At 27.1% G+C, this 17959-nt stretch overlaps 4 protein-coding genes across 16 annotated transcripts in view; 2 read left to right on the top strand and 2 right to left on the bottom strand.

Annotated features, from left to right (window-relative positions):
* Nucleotides 1-149: 149 nt before the first annotated feature.
* On the bottom strand, nt 150-2274 carry LOC145970935 (uncharacterized). Its single transcript, XM_083098010.1, has 4 exons — nt 1503-2274; nt 876-1127; nt 687-794; nt 150-468 (listed from the first exon to the last, which is right to left on the bottom strand). The coding sequence occupies exons 1-4, from the start codon at nt 1561-1563 to the stop codon at nt 392-394; spliced, it is 498 nt and encodes a 165-aa protein (XP_082954136.1). The 5' UTR covers nt 1564-2274; the 3' UTR covers nt 150-391.
* Nucleotides 1577-17959, top strand: part of LOC145970936 (uncharacterized) — a 64834-nt gene continuing 48451 nt past the window's right edge. The window contains exons 1-4 of one of the 4 annotated variants that reach the window (XM_083098013.1): nt 1577-2034; nt 2416-2564; nt 3087-3319; nt 3502-3873. In XM_083098013.1, the coding sequence (XP_082954139.1) occupies nt 2435-2564; nt 3087-3241 (285 nt within the window). In that variant the 5' untranslated portion in view covers nt 1577-2034; nt 2416-2434 and the 3' untranslated portion in view covers nt 3242-3319; nt 3502-3873. Of the gene's footprint in view, nt 2035-2415; nt 2565-3086; nt 3320-3501; nt 3874-4853; nt 4956-5157; nt 5282-17959 lie in introns of those variants that run through there. The other 3 variants (XM_083098011.1, XM_083098014.1, XM_083098012.1) reach the window with 3 other exon arrangements.
* On the bottom strand, nt 5779-15699 carry LOC145970931 (uncharacterized). 8 transcript variants are annotated; one of them, XM_083098004.1, is made up of 12 exons: nt 15330-15466; nt 15086-15156; nt 14875-14966; nt 11027-11241; nt 10652-10903; nt 10457-10564; nt 9748-9825; nt 9203-9313; nt 8633-8770; nt 8191-8438; nt 7420-7579; nt 5786-6741 (listed from the first exon to the last, which is right to left on the bottom strand). In XM_083098004.1, exons 4-12 carry the CDS (start codon nt 11238-11240, stop codon nt 6623-6625), a joined length of 1428 nt encoding a protein of 475 aa, XP_082954130.1. In that variant the 5' UTR covers nt 11241; nt 14875-14966; nt 15086-15156; nt 15330-15466; the 3' UTR covers nt 5786-6622. The 8 variants fall into 8 exon arrangements, with proteins under 8 accessions (XP_082954131.1, XP_082954128.1, XP_082954129.1 ...); XM_083098005.1 differs by lacking the exons at nt 15086-15156; nt 15330-15466 and having other exon boundaries at nt 5779-6741; nt 8191-8312; nt 14875-14990; XM_083098002.1 differs by lacking the exons at nt 15086-15156; nt 15330-15466 and having other exon boundaries at nt 5784-6741; nt 14875-14990.
* LOC145970937 (uncharacterized) lies at nt 14210-17669 on the top strand. 3 transcript variants are annotated; one of them, XR_014438682.1, is made up of 5 exons: nt 14210-15728; nt 16063-16140; nt 16236-16310; nt 16379-16803; nt 16951-17669. XR_014438682.1 is itself a non-coding variant. In XM_083098016.1 (5 exons), exons 2-5 carry the CDS (start codon nt 15617-15619, stop codon nt 16447-16449), a joined length of 336 nt encoding a protein of 111 aa, XP_082954142.1. In that variant the 5' UTR covers nt 14210-14946; nt 15105-15616; the 3' UTR covers nt 16450-16894. The 3 variants fall into 3 exon arrangements, 2 of the variants coding, with proteins under 2 accessions (XP_082954142.1, XP_082954141.1); XM_083098016.1 differs by lacking the exon at nt 16951-17669 and having other exon boundaries at nt 14210-14946; nt 15105-15728; nt 16379-16894; XM_083098015.1 differs by lacking the exon at nt 16951-17669 and having other exon boundaries at nt 16379-16894.

Here is a 17959-nt window from a genome sequence, read left to right as displayed (position 1 = left end):
GGTGGGGGGGCTCATTTTAACGTCATTGTACGTCCCCCTCGAAATGACAAAATTTTGATTCTAAACATTTTTTCGTAGTGTGCTTATTTTTCGAGTTATTTGGCTGCCTAAGTTAAAATGGGTCACCCTGTATATCATCTTCGAAACGAAATGAAAAAACAAATGAGACTATTTGTTTTCGTTAAAATGAGTTGAAGAGTCCTCCGATCGTGCGCTATTACATAGGATATATTACGATTTTAGAAATTGTAATACAATTGTATCAATTTATGTAGATTTATTTTCTGCTGCGGGGTGCAACAACATTTATCCTCGAGTACTACAGGTAGTACACGTTTTATTTGTTTTATATGTTATATTATTCTAATCATTGTGAAAAATATTAATGTATTTATAAACCTTGTACATTATTCTTCAAAGTATGCACATCTAATGTTGATTTACCAAAACTCATACATTGCTGTAATTCTGAAAAAAAAAATTAATAATTTGACATCAGCTTATCTATTTTCATTATTTTATTTATTCATTATTATTTTATATATTCACTATCATTATTATTGGATTATTTTTTGATAATAATTTCCAATTTTTGTTAATTTATTTTTATTCCTTCTCTCTTTACTCTTTCCACTTTCATTATAATTTTACATTTCTGTATTTTCTTTAAAAAGGATTATACTTACGAAAATCTTTGTTTGTCATTTTCTTAGAGTACTGCTCGGTATCTTCCATTTCAAACATATTTTTATTTATTTCAACTTGTTTCTTTACACAAGAGACATTCGCATTTTCTATAAATTAATTTTTTAGTTTATTATATACTAAACTACTCATTTTTAATATCTATTATTGCTATATCATTATATTTTTACCTTTTCGCATAACTTTTCTTATTTCGCTATGAGTAGTTATTTGTTTCTCCGGAATTTTTGGAATATTTTTGAGTAATTCATCCATTTCAGATAATTCATCCAATTCATCACTACTATTCGATGAGTCACTCTTTGCTTTAGCAGCTCTGATTTTTCGTGTCTCTTTTAAATATTTTTCTGTTTCAGTGCAAGAATTTATATCTGATAAATCTTCGGCATCCTTTAATTTTTTCCTTGCCTTTTCATAGGAAGCTAAAAAAGAAAAACAATATTATATTATTCTAATCAATCTATTAACGTTTCCGACTAGACTCGATAAACTGTTAGTAAACTCGATAAATTGAAAATTATATCTCTTCGTATACATCTTGAATCTTTATAAGTTTCTTTAGACCATTGAAAATAACTCTGTTTATTAATATATAATATTTTAATGTAAAAGTGTTATAATATAATATATAATAATATATAGCAACATTAAAAAAAATATTTATTTATACTTGAAATTACTATCACTTCTATTTATAAAAAGTGGAGAAAATAAGTTAAAACAAATAAATAATAAAACAAATAAATAATAAATAATAAAAAATAAATAAAACAATAAATAAATAAAATATTACTTACAAAATGTCCCGAATATTCTTTTGATTGGGTGTTCCAACCATGTAGATTCCGGTAATTCCATTAGTTATTATTTATTTTTGTGCTCTTGACCAAACTGGTTTATTAGAAAGGCGACAATATTGCAACTCTACTGGTGGTCATATGATGATGGGGGATTCATTTAATTCTTCATTATTCAAACAAACTTTTCAACGAATATTTGCTACAGATGCCAAGGGTGATTTGAAAATAGCATTCAATGCAATCTTAGAAGTAAAAACATCTCAGAAAATTAAAGTTTCTGGAGCAATTGGATCTTGTGTATGTCAGTGGGAGAAAGGATCAAGTGTTGGAGTACTACAAGAAGTAGGCTTACTTGTCAGTGGAAATTTTGTTCATTGACACCATCTACAACAACAGCATTATTCTTTGAAGTTGCAAATTAACATACAGCCCCAATTCCGCAAAGTGGAAGAGGCTGTATTCAATTCATTATCCAATATTAACATAGTAATGGACAAAGGCGAATTAGAGTTACTACTATTGCAAGAAAGTAAATATATTTTTTATTATACATTATATGTATATCATAAATATTTATAATATCATAAATATTTATGATGTTATAGGGATATCTTTAATTATTAGTTGGGCAGATGAATCATCATCTTTGCATCATGTAAGCATAGAATTTGAGGAAGCAACAGCTGTTTTTATGTCACGTTTAACTGTATTTCGAGCAGAAAGTGATGATGGTCCAAATGTTTGAAGATGGGTTGATCATATTCTGATTAGACTTATTAGTAGTTTCTATCATTAAAATTGTGCCCAATTACACTTAATATAAAGCTTAAACTTTATATATTTATACATATAGATTTACACATAAATATATATTGTATCTATTTTGAGGTGTAAAATCTTATTATTGCAGTATCAAAAATTCGGAGAATATGCAAAAGATGATCCAACTAGCTTTAGATTGGCAGAAAATTTTTCCTTGTATCCACAATTTGTATCATTTACGCAGATCGCAATTCTTCAAGTATTCAATAATTCCCCAAATAAAATTAGTTTTTATAGGTAAGTTGTTATTTGTATAAAACACATGATATATTTAAAACTTATTGATACTTTTAGGTCTCATATTTCATATATCAATGTATATTTTTTGACATTCTTTTTAACTGAAAGAAGAAAGGAGCGTCTCAGATAAAGTTTTCATTTATCTTATGATAGCAGTCATTTGTCATAAGTTGCTAGTGTATTCGCAATATATACTGTGTCCATTTTGTATGCAACATTCAATTTAATTTCAAATAACTGCATTATTGCATATTTGCATTAATTGAATGTTGCACACAAAATGGACACAGTATATATTGCGAATACATTAGCAACTTATGACAAATGACTGCTATCATAAGATAAATGAAAACTTTATCTGAGATGCTCCTTTCTTCCCATCTTTCATCGAGTGCGATTGTGATTGTGGTTGTGCGTTAAGTGAAAATTATATAAAATAGTTTACAATGAATGAAATTTAATAACACTGTGATGAACAGTATAACTAACAAAATGAACTCACAGACTTTATATTTACAGATGTTGACATTACTGATGAGGAATGGTTTAACGAAAGTTTAGTAGGTGATTACGTGTCTTGCGGTAATGCTAATGTGCGTGATGATGGTAATGAGCTTAATAATGACAATGTGCCTGATGATAATAATGATGATGATGATATGGTGACAATATGATTAGCCCCGATAATGTGCTTGACGGTGATGACATGACAACTTTCAATGCCAACGGCAATCAGTTGGAAAAATGCTATGGTATGTATTAAACTTTATTCTTTATTCTTCCTTCTTAATTATATCGTTATATTGTACTTATAATAGCAATATGTTATATGTACTTAATTTCGTATGTATGTACTTGTGTAAAATAACTAAACAGATAATTTTAATGATACTTATAAAGAGAAATAAATATTTTTCTTTTTTATCTTATACAGATGCGTGTCATACCGAACAAAAAATTATTAAAAATCTCATACAAAAGAATACGAGACAGTTGGAGATAATAATAAATTTAATAAATAACGCAGGACCAGCTAATACAATATATAATAATGACGAAGTCCAATTATTGCCGGAATTTCCGCTATCAACAGTTGACGAATTTTTCAAATTTGACACGGATCTCCAAAAGGACAGAGAGATTCGGAAACAATTAGTGAGTACTTTTCTGTTTTTGCGTCCATTTCTTTTTTCTTCTTCTCTCTATTTTTAAATGTGAAATAAATGTATATTTCTATAATTCAATCAACAACAAAAATTCTTTTGTAGAGATAAAAGTAGAAGACAAAATCTAGATATTGAATATACTGGGTGTCACACTAATTAATTCCTCTCATTATTTTGTACATAAAAGTATTAAGATAAGATAATTGGTGTAAAAAAAACACATAGTTGTTTCGAAAAAAAAATATATAATTTGCAATTAACAATTCCATATTTTTTCTTAAAAACAACTATGTGTTTTCTTTACACCAATTGATTCCTCTCATTATTTTGTACATAAAAGTATTAAGGTAAGATAATCGAAAAATGAATATTTTACAAGATATTTTACGGTTTATGTAAAATTAAGAAATTATTTCAAGCATCATAACTCAAAAAGTACTTAACGGAAAGGTACTTAATTATAATGTTTTGGAAAGCTCTCGAAATAAGCTACAAGAATGTACAAAAATATATAGGGTATTCCATTTAAAAAAATTGAAGTGACCTTCACGTGACCTTCAAATGACTCTTCAAGGTCAAACCAATGATACCATCTTATGGCCCCCTCGAAACCATACAACTTTTGTCTAAAACATTTTTCTCTATCTTGCTTATTTTTCGAGTTATTTGGCTGCCTAAGTTAAAATGGGTCACCCTGTATAACGACTTGAATAGTGATAAAACTCATTAAAATCTTTTTACAATGATCATATTAAATATATCTTTTATGTAACACTTTTCCTAATCCTTTTTTATAAACTAAGCAAAATATAAACTTTTTTTTAGAATGCATAAGAATTTGATGACCAATTTCATTATTTTTACTTTTGTGAAAATCATCGACAAAAAATATCTTATCGGTTTAGTTCTTACGTTTACAGAATAAATATAAAGAAATAATAGTTATATTCAATACAAATCAGCTTTTTATAATAATGCTGATTGGTGTATAGTTTTTGTTTAGAAATTTCTGATAGATTCAAAAATTTATTCAATATGAATTACACTTATTAATTATCTTGATGTTGTAAAATTTCTTTCTTTTCTTAATATTAGTAGAATAAATTCTTTTATTTTTCAGAATTACAATCAGAATCACAATCAGGAGCATTTCAACCATTAGAAAACTGGTCAACCAGAAGCGAGCAACAAATTACCGATTTAAACATTGATGATGATTTAGGTATATTATTAACTTATATTTTTTTTATTTGAATGTATAATATACTTCATAATATACTTTTGATCTGTAATATTCATTTTTGTGTAATATTGTTTAGTATAGTCACATTTTCTTCGTTAATTATCGTGAATTTTATAATTGTGTAAAATTAACATTTTATATATATTTTTATAAGCAGAACCACATTTTTATTAATTTACAGTAACTGAAAATTTTCGCCGATTTGTTATCAGAAAATTGATAAGTTTAGAGATAAAAATGAATATAATCCAAGGACATCAAAAGTCAATATCACAGAAACTATTAGTTCCCTAACAGCACATGTAGATTCTGAGAATACTCGGAGAATATCACAAAAGTATATTGTGTACATTCTCAGAACATTCGATATACGTACTACGATATATTGAGTACATACTATGAAAGTTCCTATGTCCCACTTTTTTCAGTTCGTAGTATATACTGTGAATATCTTGCAGTATATCTGTAGTATATCGATAGAACGTTGCCAGTATATTATAGGTATATCTGTAGTATATCGATAGAACGTTGCCGGTATAATTTAAGTATATCTGTAGTATATCGATAGAACGTTGCCGGTATATTAAAGATATATCTGTAGTATATCGATAGAACGTTGCCGGTATATTTAGGTATATCTGTAGTATATCGATAGAACGTTGTTAGTATGTATAGGTATATTTATAGTATATTTATATAACGTCGTCAGTATGTTATTGGTATATCCATTAGGATTATAGGTTAGGTTAGGTTATATTAAATAGTAGTTAATATTTGGTGAATTTATTAAAAATATGTATTTCAATAAATTCAAAATATTGTTTTACATTTTTATATATACACTTATTCTATATATACATATATATATGTATATGTACATTATCTACATCTACTACATATATATATCTAATATTATCTACATATATACATTAGCTTATATTTTTCAAGAGTTTGACTTAATAATATATTCCCGGAAATAGAAAATATCTAGCAATAGAAGCAGGGAATAATATTTATTCCCTTTTGTTATTGGTGAATATTTTCTATTCCTTGTTCATATTGACTGTTGCCAGGCATTGTGCCTTGAATCTTATGGATTCACGTTATCTTGGCCCCCAGAGTAGCGGATAAGTCAAAATATATTATTAAAAAAGACATATTATGGTGTTTATCAAAGAATTCGAAAAAGTATAATTCAACGTGATGTATATTGTAGGACGTAATTCCGGTAGCTGTACGTATCTTCTAAATATAGTATTATGTCAGAGAAGATGTAGCAAGATGCTGTTGCCAGGCATTGTGCCTTGAATTTTATGGATTCACGTTATCTTGGCCCCCAGAGTAGCGAATAAGTCAAAATATATTATTAAAAAATAAAAATATAAAAAATAATAAGAATATATTAAATAATAATTAAATAATAATTAAATATATTAAATATATTAAATATATTAAATAATAATTAAATATATTAAATAAAAAATATATAAAATAATAAAAATATATTATTAAAAAAGACATATTACGGTGTTTATCAAAGAATTCGAAAAAGTATAATTCAACGTGATATATTGTAGGACGTAATTCCGGTAGCTGTACGTATCTTGTTCTTATATTGCCTGTTGCCAGGCATTATGAAAGGGCCTTCATTCTTGCTGCAGATTTCGAGAACGCTCCATGCGCTCTTTAGCATGAGCTAGCCATATTTTTATTGGTGCAGCAATCTGCTCATCTGTTACATTTTCATGCGATTTTCGTATTACACCTGGAAAAATAATATATTTATATAACTTAATTATTTCTCAAGAAATAAGAACAAATAGATCTATAATTTATTTCAATCAAGTATTTAATTTAAATCAACAAATTAGTATACGTTTATTTCTAATATATATACATATATGTTTATTTCTAATATATTTTTATTTCTAATATATACAGAGTGTTTGATAGATTATGCCAACGAAAGTTTTCACCGTTTTGCAATTTCCGCAATAATTATTGATATAATATGAATAAGATGAAATAATTTTATAAAAATGGCGAATAAGTGCGCATTTAGGATGTATGCTCTCTAAGTATGCCAGCAGTGGAGTCAGCGAGTTTCGCAAGGGCCAAATTTCGTCGCGCAATTAAACTTTTCGCGCCGTGAAACAATCGTCGACTAGCCATACTTTTTAATTAATACTTTATTAATTATTGCAAAAATAAAATAGTAAAAAGGAATTTTTGTTCAGTTACAATATGTTCTAACTGTTCATGAGCGTTGGCACAATCTTTATCAGATATCTTGTATAAGATAATAAAAAAATACTAATATTTTGTGGACATGTTTTAATAATTATAATAACAAAAATTTACAAAATGTCTCAATTTGTAAGCAATTATCAAATTTATTAATAAAAAAGAGATTACTTTTATTTAAATATTTTATTATACTTACTCATAATTATTTTGCATATATCCAGATTTGAAAAAATTTTTTTTTTCTTGGCCCCGTGCCAACTGTATTTCTCCGCAAGTTCATTTGCTAATATAGATTTTATTATTTGTAAACATGAAGTTTTCAAGTTGTTGCAAGTTAGACGTGTCAATTGTTTAATCTGAAAATATTTTATAAAACGCATTATTAATAATTATTTTCGAAATATATATAATCGAAATTTTATATTATTTTTTAAATAATATTCTTTGCATAAAACATATGAAAATGAGAAGGGTATAATCTTAGGATTTGCAACTCTGAATAAAAATATTCCAGTAAATTCATTTACATGTTTGTAAATACTTTTTTAAAATTGCTATTAAAAAACTTGTTTCATATAAATATATAATTTATATACATATGCGTCCGCTATCTGAGAAATTTATGTATGTTGCATGAATCAAATACATATTATACAATGCAGGAGGTAATAAATATGATTTTATCATGCAAGAAATACGTAAAACTTTTTTAACGACTTCTATTGAGGGCCACTTCGATCAACTCCGATTAATTTTAATCGACGATTAAACTATATCTTTGTCTCTTTTTAAGAACGTATCTGAAAAGAGATAAAGATATAGTTTAATCAACGATTAAAGTTGATCGAAGTTGGTTGAAGTGGCTCTGCTACTCTTTTCAGAATTGTCCTAATTAGATCCTAAGCTGTTGTCCTTCTTTTTTTTTAAACAAATATAATATTGAATTATTTTTAGATCTTCGACTTACCATTTGATTTCGATAAGATGAGTCATTTTTTAATTTTTCTTCCAAGAGTTGAAGACTGTTCTCATCTTTGAGCGGTAAATCTTCAAAAACATCAATTTCTCTTTGTTCCATAGTTGAGCTGACTGAAAGTTTCTCCAATATGAGTTTTTGATTCGTATTTATTATTTTCACTTTTTGGCTTATATTGTTGATTTTTAATTCCAAATTTGTTAATTTTCTAATTACAAATTTTTGAAAATTTTCCATTCCTATAAAATATAATATAATTGAAAAAAGTTAATTCATGTACGAAAACAAAAAACAAAATTTTTAAAAAATTGTAGCGATTAAAAATATAAAAAAATTGGAAATAAAAATAAAAAATATAACGCAAAATTGTTTCCAAATAAATAACATTATGACAAAATATCTTAAGTAAAATAGAAACTATTTGCATACTAACTTTGTTCATTCAAGTTTGGACCTAACGTGTTATTTGCTAATATGATTGGAGGGTTAACATTGTTATTGTTGTCATTGTTATCATCATGATCATCATCATCCTCTTCTGAGTTAAACAAATTTTCAGTACATTGCGGCTCTAAAAATAAAATTACTATTATTACTATTTCAATACAATTTAAACATAGATTTAATTATACAATTATAATATTGATCTAATTTTTTATACATTAATGTTTTTTTAATTTATATAAGAGCGTCAAAGTTGGGTGTTTTCCAGCAAAAAACATAGAAAACAGTGTAACACGTCAACTGTTTCTTGTTAAAAATCTTCCATTATAAAGAACATATTTAGATGTATAAACAAAATATAAAATTTTTTAAATATTTTAAGAGTAAAATATGAAAAAAGGTGTAAGAGATATATTACGTTAAATTGTTTCATACTAAATAACATTATGGCATTCTAAATTATATCATATAGTCATATTATATAGTCATATTATATAGTCAAGTAAAGTAGAAATTATACTAATTTGGTTTAGAATTTTACTTGGTTTCAAATACGAACCTGTTGTCGACGTGTTGATTGCTATTACAATTGGGTTATTAACATCATCATTAACATTATTATGGCACTTTTCTGGGTCGGGTACATTTTCCATACATTGAAAATCTGAAACTAATAAAATAGTATTACCATTATAGATATTTTTATAAATTTTTCGATTTATCTCAATATACAATATTTATCATAAACACAAGGTTATAAAACAAGTGAACTAAAATCAAATATTTTTTACTAATACATACACAAGATGTAACATGCGCATTTACAAATTACGTAACATCATTTCTTAATGAAAAATAAAGAAAAGTACTATTTTTTCTGCGACAGTTGACGATAAAAGAATTATTAATTAAATATCATCCAATCAGCGCCATTTTTTAGGCGGTCCGCACATCGAGTAATGTGGCTACACATTTTACTTGACGCGCAATTCACAGACGTCTGCCTAAAGAACGACGCTAATAAGATAATATTTATATATATAATAATACCTCTATATATACAATATAATATATACATATATATTTAAATTTATTCATGTATACCTGGTGCATTATAGTTGCAATCGTACATGGTCATTACATTCAAGTTAGCATCAAAGAGTTCAATATTTTTATCCTTTTCTGAAACAAAAGAGGTTAATATTTTTATATGTCATTTACTCGTCATTCATTTTTGATGTTTTCTTTGGGAGCGTCCAGTTTGACCACAGCCAATCATATCGACCTATGCCTAGGGTAACCAGCAACGATAACCAATCAGAGATGGCTGTGGTCAATCCGAACGTGGTCAAATTATATCCACTCGTTTTCTTTCAATACTTTTTCTTATAAGTACGTTAGTTTTTTAATCTTTCTTTAATATTACATATCTTTATATTATCTTATATATTTTTAATATTACATATCTGCTGTTTTTACATTCAAATTTCATGAAAATATAAAAGTAATAGAAATTAAAAAATATAATTTTATTATGTATTTATATATTATATTAAAGCTTAATAAAACAGTTTATTTTTAACTGTTAATAACATTATAATTATTTACTCCGCAAAAAATAGAATCCAAAAATGTACCAACATTTACCAAAAGTTAATTATTTATGCAATAATACCAAAAAACTCTGTATACAAGTGCATGCGTGCAAATTTGTGTATGTATGAGAGAGAAAGCATATATAATATATTACAGTATTCAAATATATAAATCTCTTGTACAAATCTTAATTTATTTCAACAAAAATTATACTTACGAGAATCAATTTTTCTTCCTGTTTCTATACAGTGTAATGTAGTTGTATTTTCCACTTTATTCTCGATTCTTTTGGCACATTTTCTTTTAATATTTCTCTGATTAAAATCTAAAATTCATGTGATAATATATTTATATTTAATTATTGAAACAATATATTTTTTTTAAATTTATTAATGTTTTATAATGCTCTTACCTTTTTGTTCATTTCTTGCAATTATTGTTTTTTTATTATATGTAGTCATGTTTGTAATTTTTGGAACTTTTGATAATTCACTTAAAAATTCGTCGGACAATTCGTCACTGCTACTCATTGATGCGTCATCAATGGTTTTAGCAGCTCTAAGTTTCCTTGATTTTTTAAGATACTCTTCTTTTTCGGTATTAGAAGTCAGATCGGACTCTTCTTCGGCCTGCTTTAATTTTTGTCTTGCCACTGTATAATTTGCTGCAACAAAATATAATCGTAATAAAAACATATCATTTTTCTATAATTATTAAAAAACAACATACATTAATATTATATGCGTAAAAATAATAATAATACATTCAAGAAAAGAATGTTACTTACAATATGTTCCATATATTTTTGCAATAGTATGTGCCGTCCAAGTAGGTTGCGGTTCCTCCATAAATTTAACGGCTTTATCATATCTTTTATTGTTGGTGAAATTAGGCCAAACTGCTTTTTTCAAATCTTTATCCAACCAATTTTGTGGAATAATTTGAAGTCCATCTTCAAATTCCACAATTGCATAAAACTTTGTTGTCTCAGTTTCTGTCATTCTGTTATTCAAAGCAATATATAATTTTGTATTACATTTTACTATGAATCAATGGAAAAACTGCAAATTTGTCATCTTTATATGGTAATTTCACATATTTCCTAGTTACATTTTTTAATGGCCACGATTTCAAATCTGAATACGAGTGTACAATATAAATTCCAAGTAATGAAGATGGACAAGGCATATTAAATAAATCCTCTTTTTCTAAAAATTCGTGGCCTATAATGACAGGAATATTTTGTTTTGTGCAGTATGCTATATTTTTTATAGTTACAATGCTGCCACAATTCAAGCCACAACAATTATCCGCAAGTGTGTTACATTTCAATGTTATTCCGTTGTATTTAACAATTTTATATTGTGGATTCTTGCAGTTGGATATAAGTGGACCATTCTGATGCAACGATATTAAATTTGGATGTACCAGAACAGAATGTGATAAAATAGTTGATGAATCTGAGTTAATTTCTTTTTCAATATATCTCCGTATAACTTGTTGCAACGGTTTGTCCGCTTTTCTAATGTATTTCTTCAATATCTGCATATAATTTTCAAATTTGAATGCACTGAAATTATCAAGCGGCCCAAATTTTTTGACGTCATCAACAAGATGTATGAGATTGTGAATATTATGTGACATATTCTTAACTCCATAAAGTTTCATAAATATTTTAATAAAGAAAAGTATTAAGTCTTGCGCATAAGTTACATATTTGTTTAAATCTTGCGAAGACAGAATTCTGATAATCACATGTAATGTTAGAAAATGTATATACACATTCTTTTTTAATATAGATTTAAAAGCCAATGGACCAGTATATAACAATATCAATCTATATTCCGTAGCTTTCCATAGCTTCACACAGTTCATTGATCGTGGCTTTCTTGCAAATTCTACTGGTATAAAAGGCTTCAATTGTACTACCAAACGTGTAGAAATTTCTTCGACAACTCTAGATGGTAGTCGATAATGTAACTCTCCATCAAGCCATAAGTATATTAACTTGCGCATAATTCCCAGACATATCAAATGCATATAATCTAACGGGACACCAGTAACAGGTTTAAAATGAGGTATTTGTAGTAAACTACAAGTGATATCTGGTTTGTGGTAATTCTCATCTATCTTTTGTTTGAAATCATCATCTGTTCGAAGAGGTGCATTGATCTGTGGAAAACATATTCGATTTCCTACAAATTCTCCTTCTGTCTGACATTTGGTACAACTGGAATATCCAGAATGTCCCTTTACACACAGAACGAATGATTTCGCTGGTGTATCACAAATTAAAGCCGCAAGTCTGCATGGTATGATACGACCATTTATGTTAATGCCATTTTCGCATATATCTTTAACTTCATCAACAAAATCTTTTAAAAAATCATTGGAATTTGCTGGTTTTTCGTTTCCATGATAAAGTCCAATTAGAAAGACATAATCGTATGGAAAAACTGATCCTAATATAGGCCAGAATTGTTGTGACGATGATCTTGACAGTGGTAATCCATCAATATTGATGCTAATTTTCACACAATCAATATTATCTTTTATAGATGTCAATATATGTAATAGAGAATTCAGTAATCCAAAATGATAGTATATTCCTGGTGTTACTGTACGTATTTCTTGTCTTCTTGGTGTTTTTAGAAGTGAGCGTGCATCTAACGTTAATGTTGAAAAGCAAGAATGTTGTTTTAATCTTTCAAGTAATTCTCTAAGAGCAGTATGTGAAATTTGATGGTTTGTAGCCCACACAGCAAGACTATTTTTAAAATCGTTTGTTGTATTTGCATTTTCAGATGCAATATAAGGTAGTGATTCTTGAGAAGATTCTTGATAAATGCTCACAGATGATTGTTCTGAATCTGATTCATTCAATTCCAAATATTCATCATTTTCACATTTCATAGATATATTATTTTGTCCATAAATAGTGTCATTTTCAGTTGCAAATGTCTCATAACGATTGTGTGAATTAATTGTGGAACTGGTTATTCTCAAATATTCTGGATTTTCATAATTATTATCTGATAATATATTCGTATTTAACAAACTGTCACATATAAGTTTTGATTTTTCGGCAGCTAATCGATTTAAGTGCCTCTTCGATATATGTGAAATGTCTTTTCTGGGTCGCTTTCGATTCATTGTTGTATTTCTATTCAAATATAAATATAAATAATTTGTGGTATGATATTTTTAAGTATTATATTGGCACCTTGTATCCTTGTCAGAGCGCGAATATTAGACAAAGACAGAAGGGACCCATATGCAGCTTTCTCTTTTATTGCTATATCGCTTTTTCAGCTCGCTCGCGCACTCTATTTTTAATATCTCTATGATTTTATCTATAATATATAATTTTCTCTACAATATATATAAGAAATAAAAAAATATAAATAAAAAATATTTAAATATAAATAAATATTAAAATAATAAAAAATAAAAATATAAAAATATAAATATTAAAAAAACTATTTGTATTTTAAAAAACCATTTAAAAAATGCCTATTTCCATGTCCTATTTTAAATGCGTGTCTAAAAAACATTTTGCATTTTTAAATGAAAAGGCTTCAACTATTTTGCAATATTTATTTCAAATAAGTTTGGACACTCATTTATTTGCACATTTCTGTATATCTATCTATATATACAACAGGATGTTTCAAGAAGAATGGTCTATATTCTAGAATTGTACACATCATTTTGAATAAAAAAGTTTATACATATAAAGTTTATATATATATATAAACATGTGTCCTGTTCTCGACGGTTATAAAAATACACCATATTCAATCTAAAGAACGAATACATTTATTATCTTAGTAAAACCAAATTCTATAAAACAAAATTACATTAAATTTTCATCAAATCCTGTACAAATGTAAACATTAGATAACGTTTGATAAATCGTGTTAGTTTGAAATTTTTAGTTTCCGATATAATAAAAATACTTCATATACACTCTAAACTGTCAAAATTATTATTAATTTAAATTATTATTTTTTAATTATTCAAATTTATTGTAAGCTTACACTGCTTTAATGTAAGTTTTGTTTCATAGAATTTGATTCTATTAAATTAAAAAATGTATTCTTGACAGAACACACTTTATCTTTATAACCGTCTTTAGAATAGGAAACATATTTATATAAATTTTTTCTTTAAAAATGTGTCTTAATCAATCATGTCTTAATAAAATACTAACCATTCCTCTTGAAACACCTTGTATATGTGTATATACACAATGATCAGAAAAGTAATGAAATTAATTATGTAGTGCATATTGTGGCAACAGAAATCATAATTACGCGGAATATAAAAAGTATAATCCTTTTTTCAAAAGTAATACTTTTCAGTGTTACTTTTCTGACAGACCATGTTTATATATACTGAAAGAAAAGAATGGTTGGATTGACTAAATTTTTCAACAAAATTTTTATTTTATTTTAACAATAAAATGTTTACTCATTGTAATAAAAATTTGGAGCAGTGAAGTAAATTATTCTTTGATTGAGCAAACATTTTGTTGAAATAAAATAAAATTTTATTGAAAATTTTAGTCAATTCAATCGATCTTTTTTTCTCAGTGTAGATACAGATATGCAATACATAAAAAATGGCACTTACTTGATGCTCTCTGACCCAGTAATAAATAATACGTAGATGTGCAGATGATGTGCAGAGTGGACGCACACTAAGGTAATTTTCTCTTGGTTATTCTGCAACATAAAAATTATAAATAAAATTACTTAATAATACTTTAAACATATAAAATCTTTAACATGTATTAAATACAAAGCTAACAACACACATGCGATACACAAGAGTTCATACTTACTTTAGGTTTTGCGTTCCAGTAAATAGCTGGACAGACTGGTCGCACACTCAGCCAATCTTCTCTTGATTATGCTGCAACATAAAAATTACAAATAAGAATGACATACTTTACATGTATTATGTATATACGAAAAATAATATACTATATAAAAGATATTATAAGTATATTCTGAGAATATACGAGAAATAATATACTACAAGAGATGTTATAAGGATGTTCTGAGAATATACGAGAAATAATATACTAGAAGAAATGTTAGGCTGTGTTCCGATTCCCCACCCGGGTGCACCTAAACACCTAGAGAGCGTTCAGATTCCTCCTAAATACTTCTGCCGGACTCTCAAGTGAAGCGTTCAGATTACCACTCTATCCACCCGGGAAAGTGAAAAAATCACCCGGCTCATGGAGCCGGGTGATTTGGGTGGTGATGACGTATAAAGATTACTAGCGATACAAATGGACACAAGCATCATACTATCCTTTTTCAGCATCAGTGAATAACTAAAATACATCAATATTTTATGTACAAAAATGTTCTCGGAAAAGAAATTAATGTTAGATGCCAAAAGGCATCAATTGTGCAAATCGAAAGACAATAAAATCACCAGTTTTGACGGCTCATTAATTGTATATGATAAAATCAGTAAGTATTTATGTGACATAAACTCACACAACACAAAAGGTTAGAAATTTCTTAATTTTCTGTAATTATTTCTTATGTTATTGAAGTGTTTGTAGCCAGTTTTATCTATCGTAAAATATCCGTAAAAACATAAAAATAATTTGAATTGTTATTATATTACATTTTCAATAAGTTAATATATTACATTTTTAATAAGAAACAATGTATATTCCATACAATCACCTAGTATATTTCAAAAAATTATATTTTCTTTACCAAATTTCTTTTAATAATGTTCATATAAATATATATGTATATATTTATTTATAATCTAATAAATTATGATTTATTGCAGCTGATGCTCTTATGACGATCCCTGATATATTAGAAACGAGGCAGTTTTTTAATCTTAATACAATAGATAACAATTCAAGTAAGTACATTTTTGAATAAATAGACTATTGATTTTCTTTTTGTGTTTCTTTTCTATTAGTGCAATTGTTGATATTATTGATATTGTTCCTTTAGTTTCATCAAATACTGCTGAAACTGATACAAGTAATACTGATGAGTTCATTCTAGACAGATACAGTAACAATTCAGGTATATCTTTAAATAAATAAAACTAATTTTATCATGTTTTTCTTTTGTTGATAATCATTTTATTTTAGAAAGTTGTAATACAAATCTCCTTCTACCGGATTCTGTACCAGTTAACCCATACAGCACAGGTAGATCCTGAGTATGTACTCAGTATATCGCAAACGTAGATTGTGTATATCCCACTAATATTCGATATACATACTATGATATTTTGAGAATGTACGGAGGATGTTCCTATGTCTGCCCAGACAGCACAGGACATCCTATGGATATTCATTTTATATCCATTTTACGTCCACACGTCCATGGACATGAAATGAACATCCATCGTACATTCGATTTGAGACATCCGTTAATGGCCAATATTTGGACGTCCATAAGATGTCCGATCTTGGACATCAAAGTTTCGCGCAAGCACGCAAGGATGTGTTAGTTCGTTCGTTTACCGCTACGCGATGTGCGATGCGCTATCTTTCTCGTATTTAAGTTTTAGGCCGGTATTCATAGTCCGTTCTTATATTTAAGATCGTCTTAAGAACCCATTCAACGAATCAAATAGCTGCAATGCGGTCATTGATTGGTTGAATGGGTTCTTAAGACGATCTTAAATATAAGAACGGACTATGAATACCGGCCTTAGTTATGAGAATTATATAAAGTTTGCAAAAGGTAACAAATAAGATTAAAAATATACTGTTCAATTTAATTTCTGATCTAAATCACGAGTTTCAGATATTAAATTGATTTTATAAGTTGGACAAGTAAATGTCCGGCGAATAATTTAATATAAAATAATGAAACAAATTTAATATAAAATAATGAAAAATTTAATATAATAAATTTAAATTTTTTCATTAAAATATTTTGTAAAAATTATTTATACCTATTTTTAAAATATTTTTTTAATGTTCAAAACAAGTCCAATTTTAGTCCGTTTGGTCTTTAAAATGGACATTTTTGGGATGTCCAAAATAGTAACACTGGATATCCATAAAACATCCTAAAGATATTTTAGGCTCTAATCTGGATATTTTAAATACGTATGAAACGTCCAATTTGTTTATTTTTAATACGTTTTTAAGATGTCATTGTGCTGTCTGGGTGCCTTAGAAACCTACTCAGTATATACTCAGAATATTTCTTGGTATATTATGAGTATATTTTTAGAATATTTTAAGCATATTTTTACATTAATAAATTATATATGAATATAGAAGATAGTTGAACTATATGTAGAATAAAAAATAGATTCTTCGTGATGTAAAAAATAAATAAAAATGTGAAATTATTTACTTTATAAACAAAACTTCAGACAAAAATGTTATTTCTAATAGATGAATATAAAACGTTTGAAAAACACCTATTAGTGTTTATTAAATGATTCTTATTGAAATATTGATCTCGATAATCTACGTACAATTATGTAAGTACACTCGGTAATAGATGAAATACCTTAATAAATGCAGTAAATATTACTTCTCATTTTAATTTCAAATAATCTGTTTAATATTCTGAATTCCAACAAGGAATCCAGATTATTAGATAAATTACTTTAAATTAAGTCAGTTTATTATAAATTAAACTGACTAAAAAAGAAGAAACTTTGGAATTCATGTTAGTACCAGTCCTTTATGTCCATTTCACCAAAA

This window comes from Camponotus vicinus, unplaced genomic scaffold, assembly GCF_025532165.1.
Source record: "Camponotus vicinus isolate PSW18456_S1 unplaced genomic scaffold, iyCamVici1.0 SCAF_4, whole genome shotgun sequence".
Classification (NCBI taxonomy): Eukaryota; Metazoa; Arthropoda; class Insecta; order Hymenoptera; family Formicidae; genus Camponotus; species Camponotus vicinus.
Note: the sequence above shows the minus strand (reverse complement) of the source record. Positions and strands in the feature narration are given on the sequence as shown.

What these genes read in the sequence shown, in the direction of transcription:
- LOC145970935 (XM_083098010.1), bottom strand. Translation starts at nt 1,563, where the DNA reads ATGGAATTACCGGAATCTACATGGTTGGAACACCCAATCAAAAGAATA. An exon ending in AAGAATATTCGGGACATTTT is followed by an intron (nt 1,128 to 1,502) that starts GTAAGTAATATT and finishes TTTCTTTTTTAG; the next exon opens with CTTCCTATGAAAAGGCAAGG. An exon ending in AATGACAAACAAAGATTTTC is followed by an intron (nt 469 to 686) that starts GTAAGTATAATC and finishes TTTTTTTTTCAG; the next exon opens with AATTACAGCAATGTATGAGT.
- LOC145970937 (XM_083098016.1), top strand. Translation starts at nt 15,617, where the DNA reads ATGTTCTCGGAAAAGAAATTAATGTTAGATGCCAAAAGGCATCAATTG. An exon ending in AATTGTATATGATAAAATCA is followed by an intron (nt 15,729 to 16,062) that starts GTAAGTATTTAT and finishes GATTTATTGCAG; the next exon opens with CTGATGCTCTTATGACGATC. An exon ending in TACAATAGATAACAATTCAA is followed by an intron (nt 16,141 to 16,235) that starts GTAAGTACATTT and finishes TTGTTCCTTTAG; the next exon opens with TTTCATCAAATACTGCTGAA.
- LOC145970931 (XM_083098001.1), bottom strand. Translation starts at nt 13,392, where the DNA reads ATGAATCGAAAGCGACCCAGAAAAGACATTTCACATATATCGAAGAGG.